The sequence below is a fragment of the Ursus arctos genome, unplaced genomic scaffold (genome assembly GCF_023065955.2).
Source record: "Ursus arctos isolate Adak ecotype North America unplaced genomic scaffold, UrsArc2.0 scaffold_24, whole genome shotgun sequence".
Classification (NCBI taxonomy): domain Eukaryota; kingdom Metazoa; phylum Chordata; class Mammalia; order Carnivora; family Ursidae; genus Ursus; species Ursus arctos.
The window spans coordinates 45,291,834-45,304,392 of NW_026622919.1; the positions used below are offsets into that span (position 1 = coordinate 45,291,834).

At 44.3% G+C, this 12,559-nt stretch overlaps 1 protein-coding gene across 6 annotated transcripts in view; it reads right to left on the reverse strand.

Annotated features, from left to right (window-relative positions):
* The window catches only part of SHPK (sedoheptulokinase), a 40,735-nt gene that overhangs the window by 13,497 nt on the left and 14,679 nt on the right, over positions 1–12,559 (reverse strand). For 5 of the 6 annotated variants that reach the window (XM_048223120.2, XM_048223118.2, XM_044390736.3 and 2 more), the window contains one exon: positions 6,662–6,803. In XM_048223120.2, the coding sequence (XP_048079077.2) occupies positions 6,662–6,695 (34 nt within the window). In that variant the 5' untranslated portion in view covers positions 6,696–6,803. Of the gene's footprint in view, positions 1–6,661; positions 6,804–12,250; positions 12,481–12,559 lie in introns of those variants that run through there. The other variant, XM_026517891.4, reaches the window with a different exon arrangement.

The window sequence follows — 12,559 nt, forward strand, 5'->3', positions numbered from 1 at the left end:
TTTACCCAAAACTAGTTCCAGTGTAGTTTGTTCTGTGGCAAAGTATCTAGAGGCCTATATGGCTCAGAATATTTTTTTATCCTCGTATTTGAAGGACGGTTGTAATATTCTAGGTTCTAAGTTCCCTTTCTGCAATACTTAAAAACACTTTGTAGACTTGTGATAGATTGCCACAAATTCCTTGCTATTCCTCCCATTAAGGGATAGAGTCTAAATCCTCTTTCCTTGAATCTAGGCTGGCCTTGATGATTTGCGAGAACAAGAGAATGTGGGGGGAGTGACATCCTAGGACTGCCAAGGCTAGGTCATGAGAAGCCTTGCAGCTCCCACCAGAGCCTCCTGGAGCACTCACTCTGGGGGAAGCCAGCCACCATGTAAAGTCCCACTATCCTGAGGCCATCATGCTGGAGAAACTCTGTGGAGAAGTCACATGCAGGCATCTAGCAGGCCATCCTCAGCTGAGTCTAGCTTTCCAGCCTCCCCCACCAACGCATCAGGCATTGAGTAGAGCCACTCTTGAACCCTCCAGACAAGTCTGTCCAGTAGATGAATAATCCCAAGCAACCTCTGTCAACCCCATGTAGAGCAGCTCAATCCGATATATAGAAGTAGATCATACAAGATATAAAAATGGTTGCTGTTTTAAGTCACTGAGTTTTGGAGGTAGTTTGTTATGCAACAATAGAAAACCAAAATACTCTTCCATTGCATTTTTACATAGAATGTTGCTGTTGAAAACTATCTAGTCAGTCTGTTTCTAATTCTTTTATATGGGATTTGGTCTTTCACTCTGTAAGCTTTTGGAATTTTCTTCGTCTTTGAAATCCTTAAAAGTTCACTACAATATACCCAGCTGTGACGTTTTCCTTCTCTCTCTTCTTTGACATTCTATGGGCCCCTTTGGTCGGGACTGTTACATCTTATTTTGTCAATTACAGTAAATTTTCTCCATTAATTTTCCAACTATTTCCTCCTCTACCACTTTTATTTTTCCCTTTCTGGATCTCCTAGTATTCAGATGCGAGTGCTTCTACTGTATCTTCAGTATCTCTTACTTTTGTTTTATATTTTCTACTTCTTTGTCCTTTTCTTCTCCCGAGAGATTTCCTAAAGTTGCATCTTTCATTCTCTAATTTGTTCTGAAGTTCTATCCATTCTGCTATTAATCCCATCTATTACATTCTTTATTTCAACCATTATATTTTTTCATACCCAATATTTCTGCTTGGTTCTTTTTATGTTTTCTTCTTATTGTTTCTTACTAACATCCTCCTTTCATATATTTTAGTATGTATGTCAGGCTAATTTTAAACTCTAAGACTGTCCATTCTAATAGTTTTGCTTCTGAGAGAATCTCCATCTGGGGCATCTGGATGGTTCCAAGAGCATCCAGCTCTTGGTTTCAGCTTGGGTCATGACCTCATGGGTCATGAGATCAAGCCCCGTGTCGGGCTCTGAGCTCAGCAGAGAGTCTGCTTGAAGACTGTCTCCCTCTGCCCCTTTCCCCACTTATGCTTGCTCCCTCTGCCTCTCTCCCTTTCTAAAATAAATTAAAAAATAAATCTTAAAAAAAAAAAAAAGAATCTAAAAAGAATCTCCACCAAATCACCCAGCACAACGTTTTTCTTGTGAAACAGCTGTGAACTTGAAATGTCTTATTGTCCCGGTCCATGAACTCCTTTTGTCCTGGGAGTATTGGCTACTCCGTCAGGCAGCGTAAATGAGCCAGACCTCAGTCCCTGCCAGCCCCAAAGGTCTGGGGAGGATGGATGAGACCAGGAGTGAATCCACAGCTAACCCATCCCACCCTAAAAAACATCTCCTCAGGTCAGGGTTTCTACTCTACCCCCCAGGATGAAACAATGTTTTGAGGATCCTTAGATTATAGGTCACCAGCCCCATGATTTGGAGAGAGACACCTGCTTTTCTCCACTTCCTTGATTTTATTCCTGAAGACACCTGAATTGCTATGGATGTAGGGACAGGTGCTGCTTGTCCCAAAGCCATGACAATCCAAGGGAACCAGCAGCTCCCTTCCTGATTTATCCTCCCATAGGCAAGGCTGGTTGCCTTGTCTTGAGTTGTCCCAGACTCAAACCATTAACCCACACACACCAACTCAAAGAAGCCCCATCATCCTAGGTTCTCTCATAGTGTCCTCCCCTTTCCTTGGTGTTTTTCTCTTGTGATTCTTCTGAAACCAATCCTGGGGGAGCGAGCCAGCAGTCGAGCTAGTTCAGCATCTTGGTGGCAACTGTATCTGAAGTCCAGAGGTGGAGGACACTTACAACTGTTTCCCGGGTCCTGGTATCTCTTCCTGCCATGTGTTGACTTTACTGTCAAACTAGTAGCAAGGGGAAGGCTTACCGTTAGGGTTAGGGTGCGTTGTATGTGTTGTGTGTATAGGGTTTGTGTATTAAATGAGTTAACACACGTAAAGCATTTAGAACAGTACCTGACACGATGAGTACTCAATTAATGTTAGTGATGATAATGATAAAAATGAACCTTTACCTTCTAAACCCTGTCCATGGTCTAAGACTTCCAACAGTCTTGAAGAAACAGAATACACCTACATATCTTTTGTACTCTCCTCTCCTCATACAAGGGAGATTTCTCGCACTTCCACACAATATTAATATAACCATTGCAGCAGAATGGGAAAAGAATGTTGACATTAAGTGCCGATTGAGAAAAGTTATCAGCAGCAAGAACACTCCAGACCCAATGGACGGAGATGTGAATCTGGCTCCATGTGGCATGAGATGGTCTCCAGATGAGAACAATGCCTGCCCTGAAGCAAAGCAGGGCAAAGCCCCACATGCGGCTGTTACCTGGCTATGTCTCACCTCAGGCCCCAGATGCAGGAGCCAAAACCATCAGATTTTCTTATAAATATGTTATTAAGAACCAAAGAAAGAGACTTAACTGCCCCTCCCCCCTGAGTTCCAGGTCACAAAACATTCATTCATTCATTCATTCATTCATACATGCATGATTGAATGACATGTGTATTAAATATCTAATATGTATTAGGCACTGCTTCTAGTCCCGGAGAATACAGCAATGAACAAGGAAAAGTCACTACTTTCATAAACCTTATACACTAGAGATATAGAGTATAAACAAGCAAATATATAATACCAGATATTTTTAATTGCTGTGAAGAAATATACAGCAGTGATAGATATTTGGAGAGTGATCAGGGAGGTCCTCTCTAAGGTGACATGTGAGGAGGGACCTGAATGGAGTGAGGAAGTGAGCCATAAGAATGTCTAGGGACCCATGCTGCAAAGGGTCTAGGGGATCGTGTCAGTCTCTGCTTGGTATCCCTGGCCAGCAGCCAGAAGAGCAGAGGCCCATTACAGACCACGCACCTAAAGCACACTGAGTCTCACTAGGGGTGAAGGGCTCCTCAAAGCAGTGCACCTTCACAACCGTACACTGCATCTGTACTTAAACTCCGAGCTGGATTCCTATCCTAGCTGTAAAGCTGGATCTCTGCAGCTTTTATTCAACCCCTTTATCTGCTTCCAAAACTCTGGTCCTTTTTCAAAAAAAAGTTTGGACTACCATTTTTATTTGGTTTGTATTATAAAACAAATATGGAGTTCTTACCATGTACCAGGTATTCTTCAAAGCATTCAAAAATATTAATTCACTGCATCTACATAATAGCCTTATCACAGAGGTATGAGGCATTATCCCCTTTGTACAAGAAAAACGAAGCACAGAAAAGTTTTAAAAAAAATTGCCAAAGGTCACATAGCTACTAAGTGGTAGAACCAGGATTCTCAGGATAAGATGCTCAGATATTAAAGATAATTCTCAGTATAAGATGCTCAGATATTATAGATAAAGCCAGAGCCCTGCTTATATCCCCACAGGGTCCCAGTCCCCTTCCTGTCCCTGTTAGCCCTTGTGGGTAACCATCTAAATAAAGTGTTTACACTTACACAACATATTTGGTTTGGTTTGGTTGACTTTATTTTGTTTTGTCTGTTAAAACAAATAGCACTATACTGTATTTCTTTTTCTAGGTGTTGCTTTTATCATGCAACAAATGTTCCAGAGTTCCTTCCATGTCGGTATACATGAATGTACCTTATTCTTTCTAACCACTGCATATCCTTCTGCAGCATGGGCACACCAACATTTATTCGTCCATTCCCCCGAGGTTAAATGCCGGTTTTCACCACCATAACAGGGAGGCACTGAACGACCCCGAGTAGGCATCCTAATGCATATCCATGTGAAAGTAATTTTCCTGAGCAGATTCCAAGTAGCAGAGCCGCTGAGTCATAGCAGCTCTCTTAGTTTTAACAGGCCCAGCCAAACTGCCCTCCAAATGGCTATGCTAATTTACACTACCACCAGCCATGTTTAAAAGAACCAATTTTCCACCCCATTTGCCAACTCCTGGCATTTTCAGACTTTCTTATAATCCAGTGGGTGGAAAATGATTTCTCTTGTTGTTTTCATCTGTGCTCCCCTAATTACTAATGACATTGAGCATCTCTTCATATGCTTATTAGCCACTTGTACTTCCTCCTCTAAGAACTGCCCATCTTAGCATCCTTTGCCCATTTTCCACAGAGCCATTCGTCCTTTCTTTGTTCTTAGTTTTTTATTATGTACCCATATTCATGGTAGCAAACGTTTTCTCCTAGTCGGCTGCTTGCCTTTTAGCTTGGTTTTATGATCCCCACTTCTCTCCTGCTATTACTGAGACTGGAAATGGAGTCTACAGGCATAACCACAGGCCTCTCAGAAGACACTCTCACTGTCTTTCCTCTCCGCCCGCTGGCTGGCCTATGCCCTCGTGGAAGCAATTAGCTCTCTGCTCAGCTCACTGGTGCCTGTGTTGACTGCCTTGATTGTGCCCTGGAGGCTGACGGCTTCGTCTGCTGGTTTCTACGTCTCCCATGGGGACCAGCATGGAGACTTATATATTGCAGGTACTGAAGCCAAACTCATCTATGGCCACCATTAAAAACACAATAACTTGATCCCAAATATGATTCCCTCAACTCTGCTAAGCAAGTACTATCATTGTCAAAGAGTGGCTTCTCTCCTTCCCAGAAGCAGAAAACAAAACAAGGAGGCATGTGGGCTGTCTCAATGAAATATTAATCAGCTCCCTCCAACAATGTGGGCAATGGTTTGTGTGGTTGTTACAGAGTCCAGGAAACGGGCAGAAAGGGACGTGTATGACCAGACCACAATCTTTAGATCTCTGTTGTCCTCTCTGGGAAGGGTTTTAGTATTAAAAGGACATTTATTCTCATTAATGCAAAATTAAGGAGTTTAAAAAGCTTTTACAACCTAGACTCCCTCTGAGAGTCCAGATCTAATACCCTAATCAGCCTTCTCCTCCAACTACTGATTAGAGCAACTCCTGTGGTCCCAAATAGCCTGACAACAGGCAGATGAGGAGGGAAGGAGCAAGAGATCCTGCACGGCTTCTGCAATCACACAGGCACTCCTGGGGACTGATCAAAGGATGCATTGCTAGACACCTGTCATGCTGCTGAGAGGAAGGTCACCACTCACTTGGCCCAAGGAAACTGGAATCACTAACTCTCTAGGCAAAAAGAGGTGAATCCAATGTTCAAATCCCCTTAACTACAGCCCCCAAAGTAGCCATCCATCCTCTACTTAAAATACCTGCAGTAAGATGTTGGTAGCTTTGAAGCTGGATGATGGGTATGTGTCGGTTCATAATAATATTCTCCCTACTTTTATGTCTATATAGAATTTTTTATAGTTAAAAAAGGCTTTTTAATGCTTGCTGTAACAGGAACTCATAACATCCTAATCCCTCCTTGGACATACTGTTGGGAAGTTCCTCCCTTCATTGGGCTACTGCACCCTCCTGCAGCTCTGGGCCTCCTACAGGCCTTTAAGAGCTCAGTGTCTAAAGTCAGACCAACTTGGGTTCAAAAGCTGGAGTCACCATTTGCTGCCATTTCACCCCGAGCGTAATAACCTCTCTGAACCTCCTCTTTTCATCTGCACAATGGGAACAATAACGTAACCTATTATAAAGATGTTGGGAAAGTTCGATGAGATACAAGTAACACCCTTAGCCCAGCACCAAGCATGTAAAGTACTCGTTATTTTGCTGGCTTAATAAGTGTCCTCCTAGAGGCCAAACAGAACAGGTCACCTGCCTCTGCACTGTGGCAGACCTGATAGAAGACGACCAACTAAATAATACTTGGCACCTGAGCCCATAAAAAGGATGCCCTGAAATTTAAAAATCACAAACATCTGTGTTTATGGCAAACAACAAAAATGATGTCCAAATTCAAGTCTCCTGTGTCTTGGCATCTCCTACAACGACATTGATCTTTAGTTGTCTGCGTTGAAGCTCTGAGACACCAACAGAAATAAAGAGAAAGCTGTGGAAAATCCACTCCACTGAATCCTACAAAGAATCTGAGAGAACTCACTTTTCCCTCGCCCTGTTTATGGACAGTGTGTGAGTGGAAAGTTCGCTTACTCTTACACATTTGTACAAGAAAGGATGCACACAAAATACACCATTTCGTTCCCTACTGCAGGGTGACCTGATCCTTCAGAGGAGAGCCCTCTGCAGCACTTTGCTATCCCACAGTGATTTCTAGGAGCACACGATCATCCCCAGAGCCCAGCATACCTTGGCCTGTTTTCCAAAACATGACTCCATGCATTTGTCCTGACACTCCAATGCCACAGACTTCCTGGAGCAGCTGCCGAGGAAGGCCAGCAAGGCACTCATTTAGGGCTTGGATGATTCTGCTCACATCCTGCTCCTGCCCCTGGAAAAAGAACAGGATACGTTGGGCAGGGGCACACAGATAGGGGGAGGAAGACAGGGGCCTCAAGGAATTTCCTGGGTAGTAGCTGCCGAGCTAATTCCACTGGGGTCACTTCCAGGACCTGCTGACTGGCCTCAGGGATGACATGTGGGACTGAAGGTTCTCCACCACCTCCAGCAGGACCTGGAGCAGGCACAAGGTGGGCAAGATTCCACTCCCTCCCCTCACAGGTGGCGCTGCTGCGGATTAGGTTCAGAAATGGTCAAGGCTCTACCCTCCACTGTGGGTGAGTCTGAGCTGAGGAAAACACTACCTCTGCCCTATAGAAATGGACAGTCTAGCAGGAAGGATAGGAAAACACAAGAAAGACCATAATATAAGAAAAAGTTAGGGTCTATCACAAGGCACACAGAGGGCTGGGATAAGGGAAGGATGGAGCATAGCAGGGAGGAACCTGGCAGGAAAGTTGTAGACAAGAAAGCCCTCATGGACTAAAGCACTTTAGGACAAGCTCTTGCTTGTCAAGCATTTGCTTCTACTTGAACTTTAGTTCATCCACATGGCAAACATTTCCTGAGTGCCTTTAGGGCCAGGCCTTAGATGTGGAAACAAAACACCCACTAGGCAAGGCAGGCAAGGAGGTAACTCCGAGAATACCTGGGCAGAGCACCAGGGAGATGGTCCATGCGAGGGGCTGGTGGGCGATGAGGCTATAAAAGAGGAGAGGCTGGGCCCAGTGGGGGACTCAAGCCCCAGAGTAAGGGGCTCCTCCTAAAGCCAATGGGGAGCCCCTTGGGCTTCCTGAATGGGACAGTACCATCATCAGAAGGTTAAGTATGCAATGGTATAAGCTACCCAGAGAGAGATCGGGGGCGGGGGGGATAGAAATGAGATTCAAGAAAGTCAGGACCATCCTTTCCTGATCTGCCTTTTCCGATTTGCTGCCTCCTTAAGAACTTCTTTAGGCAGGGGCGCCTGGGTGGCTCAGTTGTTAGGCGTCTGCCTTCAGCTCAGGTCATGATCCCAGAGTCCTGGAATACAGCCCCGCATCGGGCTCCCTGCTCCGCTGGGAAGCCTGCTTCTTCCTCTCCCACTTCCCCTGCTTGTGTTCCCTCTCTCGCTGGCTGTCTCTCTCTCTCTCTGTCAAATAAATAAATAAAATCTAAAACAAAAAAAAAAACAAGAACTTCTTTAGGCAGAATAACCTTGAAAAACAAAGTCATGAGAAATAAGGAGAATGTAATCAAATAGCATACTAATATCTATAAGTCAAACGGTCCTAAAAGACAAGAATATGAATAGAATGCTGGATTTAAAAAGGTTAAAGGTCTCTGGAGTCAGAAGCAAAAACACATTTAGGTATCTTAGAGATAATGAAATGCCAAAACCAATTAAACAGTATATCCAAATGGGCGGGAGGTACAGACTAATATACCTTTAAAAGTAGGTGACTCACACCAAAAAAATGTAGGTTCCATGACCATCTCTTCTTTTAAATTATGAAGTCCCTGTTAAAGACTAGAAATTTAACTCCAAGATCCCATCCCATCCCAGGAGATGTCTCTAATCAGTAAGAAGTCTCAAAAAGCTAACAAGGCCACCACAAAATATACACTTGGAAAAGCAACCCAGATGACATAATTGTTTTCTCCATGATTAAGTAGATTTCAAGTAGACTCCACACCCAGTGTGGAGACCAACGTGAGGCTGGAACTCATGACCTTGAGATCAAGACCTGAGCTGAGATCAAGAGTTAAACACTTAGCCAACTGAGCCACGCAGGAACCCCATGATTAAGTAGATTTTCAAAGGGGAAAGATCAAGAATTAAACACGCATGTTTAAAAGAGTCATACCAATCTGATTAACATTTGTGCTTAAGGAAACTTCTTAGTATTTTAGGTAAATCTATACGTTTAAGAGAATTTGGCCTAGGTTATCTTTGCAACTGATCTAGATTTGTGATTATAAGTTCAAATCTCAATACTGTATATTTATAAAAGAATTTTAAACATATAAAACATTTTAAGTTTACATAGTTATCCATTTAACTTACTAGATTTATAAGAATTATTTAAGTATTCTGAAAAGCTTTAGGTCAGGCAACTACAGTAGCTAAAATATATATTATATATACATTATATATAAAGATTAAAGACCTTTAACCTTTAAATATATATTTTACATAAAATTTTACATTAAATTAATATATTAATTAATATATACATATTAAATGTATAACTAAGGTACTTAACTGAAATGGCATTAAGTATAATTCAAACGTCCTCAAAAATGATAGTTACATGTTAGACTTATAAATGGAACCAGTTTTATAAGCTAAATTCAAAAGCTTAAGAACTAGCATTCTGAATTTAATAAATTGAATACTTATTTTTATTTCAACCAAAGTAAAATGTTCCTGGCACACAAAAATTATCTCAAGGCACAAAATAATCTTATACTTAACAACTAGAAGGACCCACGGAAAACTCAGATAAGAAGAGAAATGTGGCTCAGCTCTTAATAAATGTCTGGTCTCTGGAGAAGCGACACGCTCATGGTCTTGGAAAAGCATCTGAAGACTAAGCCCTCAAGCCCCAGGCTACCCTGCCCAGGGCAGAACACAGCCTTCCCCTCCCTCCTTGGGATAAACCTCTCACTTGCCCTGTCAGCTGCTGGCCTTGGGCAGGGGGAATTCTAGGCTCCAAACAAGCATGAACAAAGGAGCAGAAAAAAAACAAGGTGAGGATGGGTAGGATGGGGGCAGGAGTGCAAAAAGAGCACAAATCATTTTCCTGAGGACGCAGCCCCAGATTCTAACAAGACTCTTTATATGTGGAGAGGCTACAGCAGAACTGACTGAACAGTGAGAGATCAGCAGAGAGGAGGTGCACGGCTATGCACCTGAACTGAGGTGTGTTGGGAGTATAAAATATATACCAGACTTCAGATTTAATATGAAAAACACACAATATCTTATTAATAATTTTATATTAATTATTATATATTGAAATGGACTAAATTAAATATGCAGCTAATTTCAAATGTTACTTTTTACTTTTAATACTAGAACGCTGAAAATTACAGATGTGGGTCACATCTGTGGCTAGAATTTCTTTTGCATAGTGCTAAAGAGTTCCCACACAGCCTCAGATGGTGTATCAACCCAAGACAGAGTAGCCACTGCTTAAAACGGGCCCAGGGTGGGTGAGTTGTGTGGGTGGGGATAGTAGAGGAGGGAAATGGGCCAGGTGGGAGTGAAGACAAAGGGGCACTCAGTGCTCAGCAATTAGTTGGGAGTTTTAGTGGTGAATGTGATCAGGGAGTAGCTCTCAGACAATGGGCATACCCACAATGTAACAGGAAAGGCGCTGCCCCCATTCCTTGGTTCAGAATACCCATGGTGCTACAGTCAAATCTAATCCTAAAACTTTAGATCTGAGAAAGAACTTAGAAACTCATTCAGCCTTCCTCCCCCATACCCCTCTTTACAGATGAGGAAACTGAGGCCCAGAAAGGAAAAATTAATAACTCAGAAAGGGTCACAGAGATTCCCTCAAAAATTCTGGTATTTTAAAGTTGCAAATACCTAAAAGCCTGAACTTCCATACAGCTGCCAAGCTTTACCTTGGTGTATACAATACTTAAGAGTGAAAAGTATGGACATAAGGAAAGGACAGAGTCATCAGGCATTTCTGTAGCTCAGTGCTCCTCATCCCAGGGGTGATGTTTGTCCCCTAGGGTATATTTGGCAAGATAGAGACGTTTTGGGGTGTCACAACCGGGTAGAAGGGTCTACTGGCGTGTAGTAGGTAAAGGCCAGGGATACTGCTGAATATCCTACAATGCACAGGACAGCTCCCCACAACAAAGAGTCACCTAACCCAAAGTATCAACAGTGCCAAGGTTGAAAAATCCTGCTATAGATTAAATTATAGCAATGCTGTTCCAGAGCACAAAACACACGTGGAAGATGCAAGGGGGGCTATTCCTGGCCTCTCCTAAACCCCTCATTAGGCAGGTGTGGCACACTGTGTGCCTGTAAGCACAGAACAGCCTGCTGAATGCTGTGGGAAGTGGAGAAAGCAGTTTTCAAGAAAAGACCCTATTTCAGGGGCCCTGGGTGGCTCAGTTGGTTAAGCGTTCAACTCTTGATCTCAGCCCAGGTCTTGATCTCAGGGTTGTGAGTTCAAGACCCGCATTGGGCTCCACGCTGGGTGGGGAGCCTACTTAGAAAAAAAAAAAGAGTGAGTCTATTTCAAGAGAAAAGGGCAGTGCCTAAACCTACTCCCTGTAATCCCAGTTCTGCTGCTCACCCCCATAGCGTCAGAGCTGAACATGCCTCCATTGCATAGTCCATGTCGTGAAATAATCATTCTAAAATATCCTATGACCCAACCAAACTAATTTTGAGTCTCTATGGAAATGCAAAGTGCTCCTGAACTCTTTAACCTCTGAAATGTTTCTGAGCAAAATGGACTCTGAACCCTAAAGAATCGAGTCTAGATAAGTGGCAAGATTGTGAAAAACAAGCTCTTGGGAGTGGGGCTTAGAAAATCCAGATTCGTGGCTGGAAAGGGCTTTGGAGGCCACCTATTTCAACTGGGAGAACAAGCACGGATGGGGGGGGGGAGGTCCTCTAAGGTTACACAGAAAGTTCCTGAATATTAATTTCTATTGTCTTAACTGAACATGGAGCTACCTTTTTCAGGGAATTAATGGAATCCAGCTCTAAGAACTGATGATCTTTCTGAACCCACATCTCCAAACAGATCCTACTGCGGTGAAATTCCCCATTTCTACCCTGTAGCTCTCACAAGACACTAATTTTAGTGCATAGTGATCCATCCGATCTTTTTCTAACATTTAAATCAGCTTACCTCTCCTGTCTCTGTCTGCACACTCCTTCCCCCAAGGTGCCTCAGCCTTTGGGTTCTGGTGGTCTTTTGCTGACCAAGGGTTTGAATTCCCCAGTCCACATTCCACCCCCGTGAAACGAGAAGGGCCGCTTAGACCCTGATTCTACAATCTTAGTTCCTGAGGAAAACCCAAATTCTGCCCTGGGGAACACGCTGAATCCTGAACTTGAGGATAGCGGCAGGTGTGAGGTGCAGAGAGGTCAAGAACAAGACGGAGGCCTGAGGTCACAGAAGGAGAGCAATTCCCCCAGATCAAAGTGCAGAAAGTGGAAGGCAGAGAGCACGGAGATAGAGCGCCATAAGCAAGGCCCCGAGAGCCCAGAGGGCCAGATCCGTGTCAGCAGGTGGGAAAAGCTCCTGGGACGAAGCCTAACGGATCGGAGGGAGCTACAACAGCAGGCAGAGGTCAGGCCGGCTAGAGAAAGCAAGGAGACTTCTTTAAGAAGAGGGCTGTCGAGGGGGCCTCCTTTGAGGAGCAAGAGAGTGGCTCCCCTCCCCGAGGCGGCGCAGCTCCAGGACGCTGCCTCACCTGGGGCCCTGCCGCCGCGCTCTGGGCCGCCTCGGCCCGCGCAGCCCGGGCACAGCTCGCCAGGACCGCAAACCCGGATGGGTCTCCGGGCACCGCCTCCACCAAGGCCGCCTTCACAGACGTAGTGCCCAGGTCGATACCGAGAGCGACCACCCGCGCAGCCATTGTCTCAGAGAGCCGCGCAGCTGACGTCTGGGGTAGTGGCGCCCCCTCCTGTACGCTCCACGCGGGTTCTGGGCGCCGAGGCGGGGCCAATCCTTCAGCCACACCCAACATGGAGGCTTCTCGCCCTCCCATTGGTCGAGAAGG